We start from the raw sequence: 22,958 nt of genomic DNA on the forward strand, positions 1-22,958 counted from the left end.
AAAACGAAATTATAACAGGGCAATGTGGAAGTGGATTGGTTCAGTATTAGTTTTCTCAATCTTAGTAGCAGACTTTCGGAATTTGGGATAGAACTACAGGAAAAGGACATTTTCAGTATGTTCGCAACGGATAATCCCCAACTCTCTTGCTAACCAGGAAAAACAGTTTACGCAGACTACTAGAGAGCGTATCGGTGCCTTCACAGACATGGACGTGTTCATCGTGTGGTCATACATAAGCGACATCTTGTAGACCTAACAACTTGTGTCCACACTAGCAACGTAGAAGCTATGCGGACTAGGCTTAAAACATTTATTCTAATTTATAAAAGATCGACAGGTAATATGATATGTTTTCATATGGACGAGTTTATATACCAGAAATACTATGAATCTAATGTCGTTAATCCCACTGTGTGTCTAAGCTCATCAATCATGCAATTATATATACATTGTAAGTTGATGTATTATTTTACGATAAATTATTCTTACATACTAACTGTATTCCGATTTGTTTAAAAGTTCTCAGAGTCGTCAGTACATTATACTTTCACCGATTTCTGTTTACTTGACTTATTTAAAAGATACATCTGAACTGTTTGATGTTTTATTAATATGAAGAAAATGAATGACTAACATCTTTACGAAGTAGTTTTTTGACGAATATTTGTCTCATGCAACCATGGATCACTAACTTATGTCCATTCATGTGTTATTTCTCCTTCTGCAAAGCACCCTCTGGAAACAATACTTCACTGGACTTGTCCCGAATCTTAACAAGAATTGTAAGCGAAGTTTCGAATAAAAGATACAGTTAACAAAAATATTTTTACATCCTCTGAATATAACCGTTGGCACGTATTAGTTAAAAGTGAAATAGTCAGCATGTTCCTACTTGTTCATAGACCATAGTAAGCACTTTCTAGCCCACAGTGAACAATCATCCTTGTGTCTCATAATGTTGGTTGGTTGTTTCTCCATATATCTGTTCCATTGAGACTTGTGAGCTGGCACCGGACAAACAGCATCAAATAATGTACAGACATGATCAACTCTGTGTCAGTGCGTATACACTTGAACTTCTCTGGCCCACTTCACGAAGAAATTTGTCTTCTGGAAGTTGATACGTACAGCAAGTGACCGGGAGTTTTTTATCATGGAGCATCCAAGTCAAGGTTCTGTAGTAAGAATACTACGGTAACTAGTCAATTGTTTTATGTTTCCAAAAACGATGATTGGTGATAGCAAGGTACAGTTTATGTATGGCATATCCTTGCATTACTCAATACCAATCGTCGGATGCTAGTCCATAAGCCTCAAGAAAACAGATTCACGGAGAAACAATCCAACCAACGCTATGAGGCACAGAGACGGCTGTTTACTGTGGAGCAGAAATTACTTGCTGTGAATTACCCTGGTAAACACTCCAAATAAGTAGCCGGTCGAATTTTGTGAAGTATAGGTAATGCGGTCTATTAGATGTCAATCGGTTCATCAATATGGCCACGTTATATTGATCGACTAACAGGGACATCTATCTACTCTGATATATCTTGTGGATTAAACGCTACTTTGTTATATCTGGTCGTCGCTGATTGTTGTGTCGGAACCGCTCATCACGTATACTCGTAAAGCCAGCAATTCCCACGACGCGAAATTAAGAACACAAAGACTTGTATAAGTGAAGATTTATTAACCTCAAAACACGACGACCCTAGTCAAAAATACACTCATTTATATATTCATTGTACACCCATTTTGATTAATAATTAGGATGAAATCACATATATGAAAAATAATCACAGTTATAACAAATCACATGCTGAGTATAGTTCATGTTATAAGAATATCGTATGTTATACAGAATAAAAAATCACACTGAAAAACAAAACAAATATTACACTGAGTAATCATCACATTGAATTAAAACAGAAGTAATTTTGAATAAAATTCGTAATGAGTATATCAATCTAATCTTAACTTTTCACCCCGTTACATCACCTCCCCTTCTTTTTTATTTGAAGACTCGAAGTTTAAATCTTGACTTTATCCTACTCCACGAAATAGTGTTGGATCCTCATATCCCCAAGTTACAATTAATATGACCCTATTAAAAACATATTTCCCGCATTGAATAGAGAGTCCACTAGAACTGTCTAGATGGTGAGGATCAACGACACTTGATGTGAGGTCATTAGGGTTTGATTCTTATGAAAAATTTTCATCAGATTTATTGAAAATCTCATTATTAGATAATGGACCATTAGGATAATTAGCATCTATCAAAATTTCATTTGATAATCCGACATATTTTTCTCATTTTTGTGGGAAATTTCATCGAAAACATGTGAGTCATTAAAATAACCGATATCTGGTAAAACAACTAGAGGATCCTGATAAGTAGATTCATCAGGAACTTTTGTCACAGAATGACGAGCTCCATTTAGTGCAACTGCCTTCATTATGCAGTTTGATTCATCTTCTGTTTCCTCGTAGGCGGGTACCGCAACAATTTCATGAGCATTTAACAAGACATCGTCTTTCTGAGAGCTGGACAAATCACTGCTTGTCTATTGTGATTCGGGGGTAATGGGATTCAAACCCACTGCAGGACATGTTTCTGAAATGGACATTCTTGGATAACTTGGCGGATCATGTATGACGACTACTGTTTCTTTTAAATTACTATTTATCAAGGATTCATGGAGGCTGATACTGACACATTCATTCATTCTGCAATCATTTTCCAGCTCTGTACGCAATTTAGAAATTAATTCATTAACTTCCGTCACATCTCCTAAGTATGGGTGATTCAGCAGCTGTATGTGTAATTTTTCTATAAATTCCAACTGATTCTTTTTAAAACGCTGTTGTTATCATTAAAATATCAACTGCAATTGATCGGAAGGGAGAACCATTTTCTGTTTCCGTATAAATCAGCACGGTAATAGAAAATACTGTATGGCTAATTCACAACCAATGTCGTTCAAGGACACCGACGACAATTCTGTATGCTGATTGCCCGAAATAATTACACTGATTTTCGTCCGATTACTGTCTGACCTTGGTTCTTTTTTTCCACCTCGTCGCCACTGATATGTCTTGTGGATTGAACGCTACTTTGTTATATCTGGTCGTCGCTGATTGTTATGTCGGAACCGCTTATCACTTGTGAAGCGAGGAACCCCTGCATACTTTAAGGGCAAGTGTTAGCAAGATAGAGTTTTGATTATTGCATACTTAGATCAGGAAAAAGCTCATTGATTGTTACATTTTCAACAAATCACTCCCAGCGGTTATATTAAGAATGTGCTAAAAAATTTCCAATGTAGACCGTATATAAACTACAATTTTTTTACTAGTTTGTTTGATTGTTCGAAACTTCAGAATATGTTTTCGTCCGCTTCTAATTCTTGTTTAGATGTGGGACAAGTGAGGTGAAGTATTATTTCCAAAGGGTACTTATCAGTAGAAGACATAACACTAAGGTTGGGATTTCCATATCAGACTTTGGGACAAGTAACCTTAAAGATCCACTGTGGTTTGAATAATCTGGTAATTGATATGCACAAATCAGTACTATTCAGCGTCTAATTTATTCTTATACTAGAAGACGTAGTGCAAATTATTGCTTTTAAACCTTTAACTCTGATATTTCGTCATTTCAAATAAAATATAACTAACACTGTAAGTTTGTAGAATTATCCAAGGCATATACATGCTATTTCACACCCGATAACCTTTCCTTACGTCATACATATATGTAAATGATCATAATTATTGACCTTGCAATTTTTCCAAACATGCTCACCAAAATTCTTTCATAAATGCTAAGACACTTATGGGACGTTTGTAGTCTTTATATATAATTCTCTCTCATTGTAGGGACGACTGAATTACTTTAATACTACACCACATGGTCGTATTCTGAATCGTTTCTCATCTGACGTTGGTACAGTAGATGACGCATTACCATTTCAATTAAATATTCTACTTGCCAGTCTAGCTGGATTATTGGGTGCATTAGTTATTGTTTGTGTATCACTACCAACGTTAATTTTCTTTCTGCTACCGCTTGTATTCATTTTCTGGTCTATTCAAAGGCAATATCGTGGAGCTGCTAGAGATCTAAAGCGAATTTCTTGGTGAGTTAATTTATTTTTTTTCTTTTACAATAATAATCAATCTACCAGTCATTGGTTGATATCTCTTTCAATTTATATTATATGGTTGATTTTTTTTAAGTCTCGTAGTTATTCTATGATTTCTTTATAATGTTTTCATGTTACTCTTTACGATTTATCTCCTAGTGTTTATTAAATGTTGGAAATCTGTACAAACTTTAAAACTTCCACTGATAATGACATTAATTCTGTTTACGTTTTAATACATTTTTGTAAATGCTGTTATAAGACCGTACTTTATTTATTTAAACACATAAATATTGGTACAAGGAAGCACCAGATACATATGCACCGCACAAACCTCATTCGATTTGTGTGGGGGCTGGAATGCTGCCTGGACCGAAGCAGGTGGTTTCCTTAGGGGGCCACACCCCGAGCCTTCGACCTAAAGGTCCAATCCATAAGGCAGTGGAACAACTTCATGAGATGCAGTCCCATGGTAGCCTGTGACCGACGATTGATTCATACGCCATTTTTCCCTCAGGGTACTGGAGCCCATGTGCACCATTGGTTTGGAATCAGGGCTTTCCAACTCCCCTAGGTAAACCCTCCGTGTCCACCAACCCGGTTAAAGCGCCAGGCATTCGCTTTTCGTCCTCTCAATTTCGTAAACAACACCCCGCCACGAGAAGGCAGTGAGTAGGACTTCCCTGACAGAGGCTATATACGCGTGGCCATGTGAGAGCATTTCGAGAGGGAGAGCGGACTCTCCCCACTCTCAACCGTATCAGGGCATTCGGGGGCATAAGACCGTACAATTCATCTTGATCACCTATCTCGATCGATTATTATTATTGTCGTTATTATTATTATTATTGAACTAATAATAGTTCACTTTGATTACACTGGTTTATGCTATAGATTATTAGTTGTATTTGTTATTTATTTAAAAGTTGATTATTTGTTCTGACTGCCTTATGTAAATGAGGTGAAATTCAAACCTACGACTGTTTATCTTGTATATAAACTAAGTGGAGGTTAGATACCTCTGTAATGTTTTTTTCGAGATAAGATAATTGTTAGAATTTGTTTGTTATACAACGTAACAATGATTTCGTGAAAGTTAAAAATTGATGCCAATCGAGAAATAAGTTATTTGTTTTCAAAGTACTGACTGACTTTAACTCACCCAATCGAATATATATTATTGTCAATATTTCAATTGAGGTATTTATAGATATTTTTGTGACCTATTAATTAATTACTTGTTCATCTCCCTAGCTTTGAGTTACACTTTAACCGTGCACTCTAGTCATACTACTATGTTATTAAGTAGGTGGAACTAGTTTGTAAATTGTGACCATACAGTTAATATGATAATTTTGAATAAATTGAGCATTGGGTAGATTGTTTTCAGAGAAGTGGCTTACACTGAGTCACGAAACGTCAGAAAATCTCATTTTTCTACTCATTGGGATATTACAAATATATTATTTATTTACATACAGTTAATAGTTTAATTTATCAACCATTAGATCTACGTATCCACTTATTCTTGTGAACAAGTTCAATAATTAAAGCTTAAGAGTTGTATGTTTGATTTTGTATTTCATGAAATTACTAGATTATCAGACAACTTATTTAAGAGGCTTTTCGGAATTTTCATCGGTATAGTAAAACATTTGAGCGACATTAATAAGATCTCATGGACATACATGAATTATGTTTATGTAATAGCTGATTCACAATTAGTAAACGATTCACTACACCCCTCGGTGTTATTTGAATTTCACCAATCGACAAGTGGAATGTATGTGTGAATTTGAGTGCTCACTATTAGACATGGAGTTCTCGACGTTGATCTCTTTTGATGTACACTCTTAAGTAGTCTCAAAGCAGGATGAAATAGTTGTTTGTGATACTTTATTTAATATCTGTCTGTGATGAAACTTACATGTGAATGCTTTTGGTGGTATTATGTTTCCTGAATCAGATGGCTAAGTTGCAGAGCTTTCATTGTATTCCTGGACAACATTAGCGTCTACTCTATGTAGAAGTGAGTTTTGCTGCTATTCCACAAGTGCCATATCAGTTTATTCCAATGGCCTTGTTTGTGATTGTCTGTCTTTGTAGATTTTGGTTCTTTTCATTTGTCATTGTATTCACCCTGAATGTTTTTATTGTTTGACCCCCAACCTTGTGACTGATCGATCACTTCTGTATAATTTCATTTGCTGGATCCACGTTGATATGTTTATTGATGGCCGATTGATCTGAATGCCATATTTCTAGAAGCCTGCTGGGACTCTTAGAGTTTTTCCAATTCTTTGAACACTGGACGTTCACAGTCTATTGATCGTGAAATCTGTGTCCAAGTTTCATTTTCGTCAAAACTCGCTAACAAAACTACATATCGAAAAACACATACTTACAAATCCATTCGTTGCATAACTAACACTTCTTACTGTACATACATAAACATTTTTCAATTGATCCAATATTTTTATTATATTAATTTCAATGCTTGTTTGGAATACAACTATAACTTTTAGTGTATATTATAAACTTGTATGACGAACAACATACTTATTATAAATATCGGTTGCTCAACATATAGTTTACTATCTGAAGGGGGTTTTGTGGAGACTTTAGTAATTTTTATATAGTTGAGATCATGAGTTAAGTGCTCTGGCGCGAGACTGGTAGATCCTGGGTTCGAATCCCGCGAGGCGGGATCGTGAATGCGCACTGTTGATGAGTCCCGCAATGGGACGAAACGGCCGTTCAGTGCTTCCATGTTTTCCATGGTGGTCTAGCTTCAATTGACTCATGATCTCAACTATATAAAAATATAGCTTACTTTCTATTTGAAATATGATTCGTTAACAGAAAAGCTTAGCTAGACAAATTAAAACTTTCATGTCGCTATCGATCTTTTCCTGAATTTATATATTTCACTGTTTGCCTTCTTAGAAATTTTAAAAATTAGATAATATTGCTTGCATTTTATACATAACTTACATATAGACTAACTCATTTACTTTAAAATACATGTTTGAATTAATGTTCGAAAATAAGTATCTAGTCAAAATCATTTTACCATAAGTTTATTTTGAATTATATTGGTTATGTAACTAACTGTTTTTAAGCAAAGATGGATAGTGACTAGCAGTGGAATCCAGGACGCGCGTTTCGTCCTGTTTGGGACACGTCAGCTGGATGTACCTGCATCTTACAGTTGATGTTCACTCTGGGACTCGAACCCAGTACCTTTCGCTTCAAACGCCATGGCGTTATCCACTCGGCCACTGAGTCCTGATAGCCACTTGCTTGTGCGATGGGGTGAATTTTAAATTCACTTAGTATTGTTTGTTTGAATCTTCCCATTGATGTTTTAGGACTGCAACTGGTCAGTCTCTAATTGGCATATGTGCATACTATACGTATAGCCTAAATTCACAAGCATCGTAAGCAAAGATGGATAGTGGCTAGCAGGGGAATCCAGGACGCGCGTTTCGTCCTATTTGAACTTTTTCATGAATAATTACTTTTTAGTCATACCTAATCTCATAAACCACTTATCTCGAGAAAAAGTATACATTATCTCACTTCTTTTTTTCTTACTTTAAATTTAAATGTTTTCTATTAATGTTGATATTATTACTATTCACAATTCCCAGTATTGTTCGTTCACCTGTCTATAATCATTATACTGATACTTTATCTGGATTAGCAGTAATACATGGTTTAGGTCAAGAAATCCGTTTTCGACAATTAACAGCTTGTAAATTATCTGATCAAATACGTGCTGAGTTAGCTAGCTTGGCTGCTAGTTGTTGGTTAAGTATTAGACTACAATTAATTGGCAGTGCTGTGATTACTGGTGTGGTCATTGTATCATTAGTTGGTCGATTATTTGATTGGACACATGTAAGTTATTGTTCGTTTATCATTCAAAATGTACTCAACTATATTTCCATATCAATGATATACATGAAGTCATTTTTTATTTAGCCATGTTATATTTTAGTTTAATCGTAGATATAAATTATGGTTTTAGTTATCTAGTGGTTTTAAGAAGTGCATAATGAATAGTGCAATCTTAAAGAGTTGTCTTGTCACAATAAAAATCAAACAAATTTCGCCGTGAATTTTTCTAATTCTTATTATTTTTTTGATTGAAATTGGATTGTGATAGACACCCAATCTATGAACGTATACAGAAGTGATTAATCAATCACAAGGTTGGGGGTCAAACAATAAAAACATTCAGGGTGAATACAATGACAAATGAAAAGAACCAAAATCTACAAAGACAGACAATCACAAACAAGGCCATTGGAATAAACTGATATGGCACTTGTGGAATAGCAGCAAAACTCACTTCTACATAGAGTAGACGCTAATGTTGTCCAGGAATACAATGAAAGCTCTGCAATTTAACCATCTAGCTCAGGTGACAACACAATTGAAACCATATTAAAACTTGTCATTGTTTAATCAGAGGTTAGATGGTTCAATTTCCGATAAGAAGTGGCGTTTATTGAAAGCTACAGGCATGTAATTGATGATATAATTAATGAGTGTAGGTACTTGACAGGATATCATTCACCTCATAAGTATATATCTGTGTACATATTAGTTTATTTCATCTTAATACGATTACCACAAAGATACGAAATTCAATGAATCAGAGTTTGTACACATCGTTTTCACGTACAGCGACAACCCAATAGTTAAAACATTCGACTTTCAACCATGTTCTACCTATTCCAGTCTCGACTCTCAGGTGGTATCACCATTTCTCACGGCCAAATACTGTTGTCCGAACCTGGACATACGGCACGGATCTAAACTTTATTAATTTGTTGCAATACCACTAGTTATTCACAAGTCACATATATTGTACAGAAGTAAAATAATATACCCCTAAAGCCAAGCTAGGTATAGTTAATTTGATTCCACATTCATTTAATGATTGAGTGCTGAGCTTACTTGTGTACAACTTACAAATTTCCTGCTTGATCACAACACATAATGCTTCTGTCAAATCTGAATCTGTTTGAAAATCCTACTTAAAACATCTACAGCTTATTTTTATTATTTCGTCTGTTTCTAAAATCAAATTAATATAATCAGTGCAGTAGTTTTAAATAAATATAGTAGTTTAAATAAGATAGTGCATACACTATACTGAACAGTAATGTATAACTGCACAAAATCATGGATAACAGTTACGTTTCTACGTATAGATTAGAATGTTTTGTTCTTATGGTAGTTAACATGTAAAAACATGCGGAAGCCATAAACAAAAATTCGACCAATTCAAGATGGTAAACATTCATGATATCATTTTCAATTGGTTGGATTGCTCAATTTACTCTCTCCATCTCTCTTTGATAACTTTAACTAATCATTAAAGTTTTCAATGCATGGTTTGCAGAACTCTAACTCCACCTTACGAACCATATGTTTCACAGACAGTTCAATAAGTCCCTAAGATTCGATAAAATACAACCAATCTCAAACTAAACAACAAGATTCTTTTTTTTTCTTCATTTCAGGTAGCTTCCATCGGTTTGTCGGTTGTGTATGCACTTAATATTTCTGGTTTAATGACTAGTGTTGTATATGATATGACTGAAACAGAGAAAAATCTTGTAGCTGTAGAACGCTGTCAAGAATTAACTGATGATACTCCAATCGAACACGATACTGTATCAATTAAACCCACGGTTAGCTCATAGTTTACTATTCTTCTTTTAGTTATATATAAATTTCTTTTAGAATTATATTTAATTATTTCTTGTATATGTTTGTCAGTCTCATTCTAACAATTTGATGTAAATAGTTACTAGCTATATATGTAATATATTCGTCCCCACAGGATATACTTAAGGTAATTTTAAATAATTAGGTTTAATTTCTATGTAGTTTTATTCATATTACTATTGTTTGCGAACTCGTACTGTAGGATTTAATTATCTACAGACAAATTTCTAAACTAGTCCCTAGGCCGTTGATTACTGAGTCTTAAGGTGACCAAAGTCAAGACAAGTAAGTTATTTAACTTGAAAAACTTTATGTTTCCAAGCGTAGATTAACACCGTTACTACGAAAACAGAAATCAATTCAATCCGTTGTGGTGAAGAGAAATTGTTCTAGACCATTATCTCCACCCATTTGATACTCGAAATTTCCACCAAGGGATGTGATATGATTTTGCAGTTCGGCATAATCCCCGACACTGCGTATAAATATATACGTCACTAACCTGAACGATTGACCTATGAGAACACCGTGCCACGTATTGAAGATGGTCTGCGGATTTAGCCGCTCCCTGTTAGATTGTTACACAAAGCGGACAGTAACAAAGCTCTCGTCCCTGAAATCAGTAATGGTTGGACAGTTCCAAATTTCTCCTCGGTCAGCTTCCTCATTCACGAATTGTTGTAGCTTAGGTGATTGAATTCATGTTTGTAATTCATATTACCACGAAAAAGAGTTCAGTAACCTTCAATAAGTTTACAAAATACGAAGCCTGGGCAGCCCTTTAAGAGACAGTGTTATAAAATTGATCAACTTACCTCCTTCGTTGAATAGGATTATCAGATCTGCCTGCTCTTAAACCATTTATCCAACATATAAATGTAAGATACGCTTTCTAATTCTTACGGAAATGGGAATACTAAATTGCTGTGTTAAATGTTATCTGTTACAATTTTTATAAAAACGATCTGAAATCACCTCGTATTCGTGTAATTACTCTTCTGAAGGGGCCTCAACCTCGTTCTTCGTCTCACAGTCACCTTCGTTTACCGAAAGAGAGGAAAAGTGGTATTGCTTATCCTACCGGACTACTGCCTAACTGGCCAGCATCTGGATCCATTTTTTTCAACAATGTTTCGCTTACTTACCGTCAAAACTCCCAATCAGTTAATCAACAATCTGTTAAAGCTCTTGACGATGTCACTTTTACTATTAAACCCGGTGAATGTGTTGGAATTGTTGGCCGCACAGGATCTGGTAAAAGTAGTCTCATCAAAGTATTATTACGTCTGGTTGACCACCTCCCTGGACCTTATACAAACCAATATGTAGCCAATCAAACGGGATTTATAGGTGCCACCGGTCAGGTATGTTACGTTTGTTTAGGTTTTTCAAGTTGCTCTGTTGTACGCTTTCTAATAAGCAATATAATAAATCCTTGACAACACCTTCGAACATCCAAAGTGGTACTTTGTGATACTAATATATCATCACTAAATATAATAAAGTTTATGATTCTGATCCTCAGTCAGTCAGTCACAACTTAGAACTTCGTACGTACGTACATCAGTTCGAGTTGCCATACCACATTAGCACAGAGATGCAGTTGTTGATTCAAATCCCATAGTTGTAGAGGTAGTAAGAGTACAGGCAGTAATCGGAAAAATTATGATTTGAAGATGTTATTCAAGGAGTACAATCCAGTGAAACAGTGGAAATATAAAAAAAGCAAGGGATATGAAACATTCAGAAGATTAAAATTTGCGAGAACACAAAGAGTGGATGCACCTGCGCCATTGCAAACGATTTTGAGCCATGTCATTCAAGGTCTCTAATCATCCGTTGCTATCATCTCGCGGATCCCAACCAGGTAGTCTACACCTACCAACATGGCTCAGTTCACTTGCCAGTGACTTCATGGATTTGTGCCACGTTTTGATCTGGCCGCCCCTAGCTTTCTTCCAACCTACTCCTACACCATGAAACGTTGCACGTCAGGGCAGTTGGTCGTTGGGCATACGTAACACGTGTCCCAGCCATCTCAACTGATAAAGTTTCACTACTTCATCAATCGATTTGCCACCCTTACCTAGTACCCGTTTCCTAACAACTAAATTACTTACCCGGTGGTCCCAGGATATACGAGCAATGCGTCGAAGACACCTATGATCGAACACTAGTAGCCTACGAATATCCTCTACTCTTACCGGCCATGTTTCACTGCCATAATGTAGGACGGAACAAACTGCGGCGCAGCAAACCCGTCCTTTGGTTGCTAGATGAATATCTCGCCTACGCCTTAAAAGACGCAAGTTGGCAAAAGCTAGACGAGCCTTCTCTATCTGTGCTGAGATTTCGTCACACACCAGACCACAAGGGCTGATGAGACTCTCAAGATAAGTGAAGCGGTCAACACGCTCAACTACTTCACTCCCTATCATTAGTTCAGGTGTCGATGCAACCCGATCCTGAAGTAACATTTTGCATTTCGAGGTGGAGAATCTCATCTTGAACATGCCTGCATAGTTGCTTATAGTAATAAGAAGACTCTACATTATGTCAGCGTCTTCACCAAATAAAACTATGTCATCGGCATATTCTAAGTCAACAAGTGAATCTCCTGGGAGAAGTAGTATGTCTCGACCTTAAGGCGGCATTTGACTCTGTTGATCGTGAGGTTCTGTGTCAGTGTTTGTCACTGAAAGGAGTACCAAACAAGCACCATTAACCTCATAAAGGCTCTCTACTCAAACACAACTAATGAAATTAGAGCTTCTGGCGAACTATCATCAGAATTGATCTGATCTTCAGTAACACAAAAAATCCAAGCAGTTACTAGCCATGTTTGTCTGGTATGAAATAATGGTATACATATTGGTTAGTAGAACTGGGATGTGTAGAAGGTTCCTGCCTTAAAAGTAAGATGTTAGCTTTGAGGTCGTCCTTCATATCAACCCCTGTGGTTTCGCCAGTAGTCAGTCGTATCATTTCCATTGGCCGTTGACCGATGAATGTTTTCTAACGAGATTAGAGCATTTAGAAAGCCATCCCAGATTAAATGCTGTGTTGAATATCACCTACCCTCTTGATCGTGTGCATAGATTTACTTTATGTGTAAATATATTTATAGTGCCTCACGTTGTATACTTTGAAATACATTCATCATACTTAAGTCATTCTTGATTTTGAATTCATTTTAAATAAACATTGGTTTACTGTACCTATGTTTTGAATGAGCGTGTTACTTCCGCTGATCAAGATATTCACGACTGTAGTTGACAACACTGTGATTTTTTTGCTTGTATTCCTTCAATCATTTTTCTGTGTAGAATGTTGAACTGATTATATCCATCTTCTAAATGTTGATGTAATCTAATTGTCGAGCTGCGATCTCCATCATACAAAGTATCCCTAGAAATTGTGGGAGCTTAATTGTGTTGTAAATTTACTAAAATGACTAATATATTCGAACTCATCATTTGCTTATGGAATCGTTCTCCAAATATCATGGGAATAGATCTCAAAAGGTGGAACCACTCCCTAATTAACTGAATATGTTAAGGAATTTACATTATTATTCATGTCCAAAATATTCAACTTAAAGAATGTGATTAAGTTACTTATCATATCATAAATAAACCCATGATACTCCACTTCTCGTTATATCAAATTCAAAATTACTCACTATACTAATGATATACCTGTTCGAAATTCCAAGAATTTCAATAAATTTAAAAGTTAGGATGTAACCAATAGTATGTTCTGATTGTTAAGTAGTAAATGTATGATCTTCCAACCAACAATCTTTATCTCGACAAGAAAAGTTCTACTTTGTATACTTTGATCTAATTCAAACACTTAAGAGTTATAGCATTAAGCTAATCAAAATGGAATTCGAACATTCAAACGGATGTTTGAAAATTAGGTAGTCTTTCTACGAAGCCCGAATTTATTTGGTCAGCTGATTTCATAAATCAGCTTACAACATAAATGCAAGACTGGAATTAATTATATATTTTTTTATCCATATATTACTTGTGTTATGATTTTCATCCCTTGCCTACTATTGTAGTGAACGAGGACACAAGTGGGGACAATCGAATGTATTTGAATACAAAATTACAGAACGTCTTAGTAAAATCTGAGAACCATACAATGAATACTTCATTTTCAAGATGTCAATCAATCGTCTAAACATTCAAGGAGAAATTCAATCAATATTTGTTTCATTCGAATATACGATAGTATGATAATCGACTCTAATCTGACTGGACATACTATAATAGATACTAAAAAATTAGACTACTCGACTAATTTACAACTAAACACAGAATACCAGAGTATAGACCAGACAATAGTATGTTTGATACAATTAGGCACAGTCCTCGTCCAGTGAAAATCCGAGTAGTAAACCAGAGTTTCGGTATAATCATAGTGATTCATGCAAAAAAAAATGTAGTGGGCCTTTTTGTCAACCTTCATTGACTAATCACAGCTCACTTTCACCTGATGCATCAAATATGCATGCTGATTTCCCAGAGAATAAGTTTCACCTAATCACTTCGTTTTACCAACTTATTTGTTATCTAATTCAAATGATATCGAAATCTTCATCAATCATGTACTTTATTTTTTTAACTGTTATTATTATTATTTAGTATTACCATACTTCACTTTCCCCTAACTATTTTTCACTTACAAGGTATTTGTCGATGGAATAGACGTTCGCACTGTTCCTCTCACCTTACTTCGTTCTCGAATTCTAACTATTTGCCAGGAACCATTTCTCTTTTCTGGGTGTTTACGAGATAATCTAGATCCTGAGAAGTATGTTCACTAGAAATTATTTTCCCTCTATTGTGATTAATCTTATCATATAAAACATTGTTAACTTATTAATGTCGAAACTAACTTACGCCGAGATGGAATCCCGTATCTCATCGTTAACTAATCACGTCAGTCAGTCGTACGTAACGTAGAAACTGGCACATCCGTGCATCGGTTAAAGTTTCCATACCATATCAGCTCGTCGAGGTGAAATTATCAAAAGAAATGCCATAGTAATAGCAGTAGTAACGGTATTAATGGTAACAAAAAAGACTAGGTATAGACAGTATAATTCTAGGAAAAATAAGTTCACCGGATAAAGGTGTAATATGATCATAAAACTCAAGATCCAAAACAATACAAAGAGTGACTGCATCTGTACCATTGTGACCGATTTTAAATCATGTCATTTGACAGCTCCAGCGACTCGTTACGATAATGGTGCTGACCCTAACTAGGTAATCTAAACCTACCAACACGACTCAGTCCAACAGTCAATGACTAAATGAACTGATAGGACGTCCTAGATCGGTTGTCGCTTACTTTTTTCCACCTTATTCATACACCAGTAGACATCACAACAACGACCAAATTACTTTCTCAGTAGGGATTTTTATCGAACCAATGATAAGTATTTCATCCATAGGGTTAGATTAGTACATCATAATATCAATAGAAGGTAGGTAAAATAGATTATATCCTACTAGTGTATTCAATATCAGCTATCATTTATAATGATGGTACCATAGTATACGAGCTTATTCTATGATATTTGAAACAATAAAACAGTGGCAGATCCTGAAATAGGATGAGAAACGGTCTATACATTCTACCATCTACCACCATCTAATTCTTCAAGGCTGTATCGCCAGTTTTCCTTAACCGTTCTTTGTTTAAGTTTAGTCATTATTATTACCACATTTATTCATAATCCCAACACCTCCACTTATCTTTTTTTCTCCTAAAAAAATTACTGCCAGTAAACTAAATGATTCTGTATTAGAAGAAGTTTTATTGAAATGTCAACTGGCTACAAGTCGTTTACAAGCCTCTCAGTGGTTACTTCGTGAAGTTGGTGAATCTGGACGAGATATATCTGCCGGGCAAAGGCAATTGATTTGTTTAGCTCGAGCTTTACTTCGTCAACCTAGGCCAAAAATCATTTGTTTAGATGAAGCCACTGCTTCAGTAGACAATAAATGTGAAGAAACTATTCATGTAAGATTTCATTCTGTGTTAGTCATTAATTGATAAATTAACTAGCATTACTGTCCAGACTTTGGTTATTGTATAGCATGCTCCAGCTTGTTGTAAAGAGGTATACGATAGATCACTCGAAATGACTTGGTTTTATCTACCATGCGACTATTATCAACCAAGTGTCTAAATTAATTCACAGAGAATCTAGATTGTGATATATCTTTGGCTAAGCTATTGAACGGAATCCGGTCTAAATTACTGCACAAATAGTTTATCAATCTTTTTTTCTCATTAGTTGGATCATAATTGCTGAAATTTATATTCTTGTTAAAAGTTCAGATGTTATAGCTCTCATATCTTTTTTTATTGTCTAATCCTCTCTTCCATTATCCAATGAATCGAATTCTATATTCTTTGTGATTTCCAACCAGCTGAAGTATTTATCTGTAATTTCGACATTAAGATATTCAGTTTCAGATAACGTATTGATGTGGTTCTTTTTGGATTCTTTCACTATCAGATTGACATACACAGCTAACTCATTTCCATAAATTCAAAGCGGAAATTAAAAAATTGTGTTCAGTACATTACTACCCACCTTGCTTGTATTTTATTAGTTAATTGACACTTTTCTTTCTGTCTTAAATTAAATGGTCGTGAAATCGTATGGTCTAGATTTACGGACCTGTCAGTGTCAACTACCTCGCCATGTTTCAGTAACATTTTAATTATGACCTTAAGTTATCAACGTATGAGATAAGAATAACTAGTTTATCAGTTTGTTATAATATCCTCTTGTTTTGTTAATTAATTAAAACGAAAATACAAACTTGACATATTTCATTGCGCTCGTAATGTTCAGAAATTACTCAGTATACAGGTTAACCTTTATTGCATAAATTACAATCTTTAACTTTGTTTCTTCATCATTATTTCTCGTGATAAAAATATATTTGAATGAGCAGATTATATTCTGATATTTTCTTCCTTGCTAATAAGTTGAAAAAGTAACTACTGGCTTGTATAAGTCCTTCTAATGACTAATTCCCCACTTAATAACAAAATGTACTATACCAAGAACACATATCTCACTTATGTAACAGTGTTTTACATTTTCCATACAAACAGCAAGTCCTTGACCAAGAATTTCAAGGAGCCACAATATTACTCATAGCCCACCGACTTGCATCAGTTCGTCGTTTATGCTCACGTGTCATAGTCATGCAGTCTGGACGATTAATTGCAGAAGGTCCGCCAAACGAAACTTTAGATACTGTATTCAATCATGTCGAAACCAGAGATCTGGTCACACTATAAACAGTGACATTAATTTATAGATCTGATTTGTTAGCTAACTGAATTATGCATTATTATTTTATTATTTTTAATAATATGTATTTGATTTCTTTCTGATTAACAATGTATTTTTGCTGAAGGTACATATGGGCTGAGAAAAATTGATTTTTTTGCCTTCATTTTAATATGTATAGTTTTAATGATCGTTCGAAAGCACAAATTATATTTAACCCCATGATAATACATATGGATAATTGTAAGTGTCCCCATTATAGCCACGATAACGTTAGTGTGAAGGATATACCCAATAGATAAGGCCAAAGGTCAGTTAATCTTTGAAATACAGATGTTTCAGAATAGATGGTAAAAAATCTGTGTAACTAAGTCAGAAACGTAGAAAAAATACAGCCGAAAAGAGAAGATATTTTCTCTATTTTAAAGTCTTGGGACCTAAGACTGGTATTGATCGTCACTAGGTTTTAACTTGACACAACTTCCGATTTCTGGTCGCTGACCTATCCATAAATCTAATACTGTTATAAGTTTACTTATTACGACAAGCTGCGTTTGTTGCTTAGTATTCTTGGATACTAATTCACTTGACTAATCCTCAAGTCAGAATACGATTGAACAGGAACGTCGGAATCACAGTATGAAAAACGTTAGCATACTTATAATTTTTACATAAGATTCTAGAGACTTCTCCAAGTCTCTGCCAGCGCTGATTGGTTGGGAAACAGCCAACCAGTGGGCACCAACACAATCCTGCACGGAACATGCTTTACTCTAATCTATATCTTGCTAACAAATACGTACAGTATTGTTTAGGATTTGAGAATAATCATCTTTCATCGACTTTTCACAAAGCGAATCATCATAGGAGCTGATTGCTTAGTGGGATTATTAAAAATAATGTGTATGTATGGTAAATGACTAGAAAAAAGTAACAGTTCATCAAAATTGTTATTATTATCTTGTCTCCGACAACATTATTAGATTAAAGTCCTCAATTGTGTTCGCCAATACTAAGTGAGCTAACGATGGTGTTATACGTAACTGTGTAAATTCAACTGCAATAAAGATAACCCTATGACTGGGCTCTTATTGATACATTTCTTTGATGTTTTACAACTTACTACTCCAGAGAAATATGCCGTCGGATCCTGAGAATGTGTTGTGCCAAGTAGAGCACTTTAGAAATGGGTCTGATTGATTGACTGGTCTGGCTACTTTGTCCAGGGTGTCATGTTTCTCTTGGTCGATAAATATCAAAACAGCTGGCGTAATAAACATTTGGAAGGAATTCCAATACTTTTTTAGGATGATTGTAATATCCTGATCGGAAGGCTAAGTAAATTTTATAAAAACACGCGGCAAATTAATCGCGTCTAATCATCTGCGCTTATCCTTTGTGATTAACTGATGAGAATGATGGGGGAGCCCGTGTATTTGGGTAGTTATATGAATGATGATGATGTTAAACAATATCAGCCTACAACTAGCAAAGACCAAAGTGACGTATGCTAATCCTTTTCACTTATGAGACATTTTAGTGGGTGCAGTTCTACTTGATCCTTTTGAAATCTGGAATTTTCAAGAAGATTGTCTGAAGAACTGCTTCCATTCTGAATCAACAGTGTATTGAGGCCTAGAAGCATGGAAGCCGGAGATGGTGGAGATAACTCACTAAGTGTTACATCTTGGGACACTATCATAGGTGGCTTGTTTACGTTCAACTCATACTAACCTTGTGGTTTCCATTTCTCATATTAACTGCCGACGCTCAGATAACACGGAAAGTAACCGGAAGAATCCAAATTATTATATGGTCTCCATATCTCCATAGGTTTAATATTCTTTCGTTCGTCACAAACCGAATAGCAGTCTGAAGGTTGTACTACTCACTGACTCAAGACAAAACCCTATGGCAATCTTGAAGTCTTCCACTATATTTTCATAAACATTATGGTGAACCTTCACACTGGAATCTAACTTAGTAGAATTGTCAATTAACCAGAATCTTCGGATACCTATCACTTCCCTAGGAAAATGATTTTCTGTTGCTTTTCGATAGTGAACAGATTAATTCCAAACTAAGTGTAAGGCACGACCGATACACGAATCCATCAATGTCAGCATCAAACGCCCACCACCACCTTGACTCCCTTTGATCTTGTATGACTGTATTGTTTATTCATTAATCACAATCTCCCATGTTTGTCATAAACGATATTAAGTTTCAGCAAAGGGATCCAGGACGCGCACTTCGTCCTTTTCGGGACTCGCCAGCTGTATGTGCCTCCATCCCAGAGTTAACGTTCACTACGAGACTCGATCCCAGGGCCATTTTCTTCAAACTCCTTTGCGTTGTCCACTTAGATACTGAGTCCAGATAACCACTAGCTTGTGCAATTGGGTGAGGTTTAATTATTTGTGTTGTTTGGATCTTTCCACTGATTTTAAGGACTGCAGTTGATCAGTCTCTGGCATATGTACGGATTATCTTAAGTTACAAGCATGATAAGCAGAGGTGGTTGATCGCTAACCGTGGAGTACAGGACGGGCGTTTTGTCCCATTCGGGATAGTAGGTTTTCTTGACTCACTTTTTCTCTCCTCTAATTACTACTCAGTGCGTTACTTATGTCGCTCTTCTTCTGTTTAACAGACTATTAGCAAGCCGAATAGCTTACCTGTCCTGACTTTGGCCAAGCTAACACTGTGCTCGACAACCTGAGGATAAGCTTAGAATTGCGTCTGTAGGTAATAATTCCTAGGTTAAGTGTGCTTTGGCTGAAATATGAACTGAGAAAGTGTATTTCTCAGTCAGAATAACTGGATATGAAGTACACCCGCCTAAAAATCCGCTTAAAATATATAAACAAGAATATTCAAAAATCTTGATAACTGAAGCTTCCAGATACTTATGATACCTTCAGTCTGAAATTTAAAGTGTGTTAACGTTAGCTGCTGTAACCAAATATGATGCTACAGTTGTTTTATTTCACGTCAATAACGACAATTCCACAACTAAGCTGTTATATCCTAACGCCAAAGAAAACTTCCCTAAGTTTTCCATTCATCCGTTCACTGATCAGAAATGGTCTAGGTCGTAGTTTTTGAGTCGGGATTTCCAATCGCCTTAGTCCTCTGAAAAATCCACTATTTCGGTTCGTATAAAGTATGGGAAATTTGTTGACTAGGGATTGTACAATCTACTTATGTCACAGGTTTCTGGAATATGTTTAATGATTAAAAGGTTGCCACAATATTTTGATTTAAGAAATTTTATCAGTGAGATTTTTTAGATAACCACTTTACGAAGTGATGTGATTCTTTTCGTGCTTTTGATAACAGGTATGGAGAAAGTCAATAATTCCTCCATAATTCTATTGCTCAAAGCACCAAACCGCTAATTTTCCTAAACTTCATATAAAAATCCTCACTTCATTCTTTCATGCACTCAAGGATCAAGAAGTATATTTTACATTGATTATCGTTTAGTTTTCTTCCTGGTAGTTTAATCAGTTGGGATTGTAAACGTGGTTTTGTGAGTAACTATTCAATTAGCTACATCAATCTACCATCCATTAATTAGTAACCGTATTTGTATTTTACTATTAAGGTGTGAATTCATAATAAGTTCATTTTACAAGGATCGGTAAAAAAAAAACACTCAAACGGACAATCTTAGTCAGACAATTTACAATAGAAAATAGATTGTTCCTTTTTGAAACAAAAAATGTCAATAGTGAATGATTTACGTAGGATGAGTCGATGAACATGTAGTTCACATGAATAACCTGTGACATGAAAAACAAATGATACAAACATATACAGACAAAGAGCATTGGAGATTTAAAAAAATAGTATACAATGATCCAGAAGCAGGATAAACCAGAAACAATCACTTATCACTAGTCCAAATTTTAATTGTTTTATCGCCCTCTAACGATCCTGAAGCAATCATGTTCATTTGTGGATGACAAGCAGTACACAAAACAACATCTATAAAAGAATTAAAAAGCTTAGAAATAAAATGTAAAAACAAACCATTATGACCAGAAAGTTTTTGTACAATTTCCTTTGTTTGCAAATTCCATAAATAAATGCAGTTGTCTTCAGATCCTGAAACAATCCACTAATCAAAAACAATCATCAAATAAATAATTAAACATACTTTGCCTCCGGTAACCGAAAAATTTGCAAATATACAATACTTCTCATTTTTGTGCCCTCCATAAATTTTTAAGCATCTACCTTTAGTGTAATCCCATAATTTGAGACAACTGTGTTTGGAAAATTTATTAGGATTTAGTCATGTTAGGTAACTGAAATACCTATCAAGTGTAGCAGCTAGAATATATTTGCCATTAGGCGAGAATTTAACAAATGATACAGGAGGGTTATCATCATCTGAAAATCAATCAATTGAGCAGCGTATGTGTATGCACAAGTCAAGTTACCTATCAATGTTTTTAAGCACTGACCAGAACCGGTATCCCAGATTCGACTAAAATTTAGATTAATGGTTCAAGAAATACAGTTTAAACCACATACCATAGTCCATCGTAACTGCTGGAAGCGATAAGTGAACCATCGCGATTAAAATTAACCTAAGCAGGCTTTTAAGAAAATCATACATATAATGACATACAGCTGTGACAGGATCAGAGTGGGCAGGAAGCGTGCGGATACATCGGCCTGTTTTCACATCCCATAACTTGACACTTTCATCAAACTATGCCAGTAGCAGTTAGAAAAAAACAACGACAAAAGACATACCGAGCCAGAAACGATCAGGTTTGACTGTGGATTAAAATTGCAGCAAAAAACATAATTGCTGTGACCTTTAAGAGTTTTTAGACACTTGCCGGAGACCAGATCCCATAGTTTTAAAGTTTTGTCATCGGAGGAACTACACAGAAATCTTGAGTCGTAAGACCATGAAACATCTGAGATTCCCTTTAACATAATATATATGCATAGCAAATAAAAATTATTAAAGTGAAGACTACCAGTTTATGACCACTGATAGATTTTTCAAATTTCCCGTCATAAGCATTCCATACTTTGATTAATTTATCAGCTGCTGTATTATTTCAAAGGGAAAATGTAACCAATAATCGAGTACTTACACGAACTTGCCAACCACTGACCATTTTCACTAAATTTCACCGATGAGACCGCTTTTGTATGACCAGTTAGAGTGAATTTTAAGAAGTAATTGGGGACCTAGCAGCATGTGATAAATCCATCACCAGTACTTACTTCACTACTCATTAGATGGGTAAAATCTGCGTCTCAAGTCTATATAAAAACAAGTATTAAAGTATACATAGAGTAATAAATTACGTAAAGATGCTTAAAAATAAATTAATCCAATTCAAAGCTTCCTTACATTTTCAGTGAGTTTCCCACTTGGTAAATGATGACTGTGTTCCCCAAATCTAAACTAGGTTATGACACAAGTAGGCACAACAAAGTAAAGCCTCACTTATAAAACACCAAGACCAAAATTACCAAGTTACACAATGGGGCAAAAAGAAAACCAAACAAAATTATTGAAATTAAAATGGAAAATATGAACCCGTAATAAAGTAAATATAAAGGTAGTGTTTGACTTCCAAGTTTAGATAATAAATAGTGAATACAATAATCCTAGTGTAAAAGATTTTGAGCCATATTGTCCAGGGTTTCACTGACAGTCGTAACATATAAACTCCGAATGAGGCATATCAATA

At 35.3% G+C, this 22,958-nt stretch overlaps 2 protein-coding genes and 1 non-coding gene across 4 annotated transcripts in view; 1 reads left to right on the forward strand and 2 right to left on the reverse strand.

Annotated features, from left to right (window-relative positions):
• Positions 1-17,337, forward strand: part of Smp_147250.1 (putative multidrug resistance associated protein) — a gene marked incomplete at its 5' end in the record, with an annotated part of 30,851 nt that extends 13,514 nt beyond the window's left edge. The window contains 7 exons of one of the 2 annotated variants that reach the window (XM_018796028.1): positions 3,886-4,145; positions 7,805-8,054; positions 9,689-9,859; positions 10,901-11,260; positions 14,596-14,720; positions 15,701-15,938; positions 17,049-17,337. In XM_018796028.1, the coding sequence (XP_018650283.1) occupies positions 3,886-4,145; positions 7,805-8,054; positions 9,689-9,859; positions 10,901-11,260; positions 14,596-14,720; positions 15,701-15,938; positions 17,049-17,237 (1,593 nt within the window). In that variant the 3' untranslated portion in view covers positions 17,238-17,337. Of the gene's footprint in view, positions 1-3,885; positions 4,146-7,804; positions 8,055-9,688; positions 9,860-10,900; positions 11,261-14,595; positions 14,721-15,700; positions 16,400-17,048 lie in introns of those variants that run through there. The other variant, XM_018796029.1, reaches the window with a different exon arrangement.
• Positions 7,369-7,435, reverse strand: Smp_tRNA_01351_Gln_TTG.1.1. The gene has a single exon. It is a non-coding gene (tRNA).
• A 3,467-nt stretch (positions 17,338-20,804) lies between the features above and the next one.
• Smp_046750 (putative wd-repeat protein) lies at positions 20,805-22,188 on the reverse strand (the record flags this gene model as incomplete). Its single annotated transcript, XM_018796030.1, has 8 exons — positions 20,805-21,222; positions 21,268-21,355; positions 21,395-21,503; positions 21,555-21,630; positions 21,681-21,727; positions 21,775-21,830; positions 21,872-21,955; positions 22,000-22,188. 8 exons carry the CDS (start codon positions 22,186-22,188, stop codon positions 21,122-21,124), a joined length of 750 nt encoding a protein of 249 aa, XP_018650284.1. The 3' UTR covers positions 20,805-21,121.
• Between the last annotated feature and the right edge of the window lie 770 nt (positions 22,189-22,958).

The sequence above is a fragment of the Schistosoma mansoni genome, chromosome 2 (assembly GCF_000237925.1).
Source record: "Schistosoma mansoni strain Puerto Rico chromosome 2, complete genome".
NCBI lineage: Eukaryota > Metazoa > Platyhelminthes > Trematoda > Strigeidida > Schistosomatidae > Schistosoma > Schistosoma mansoni.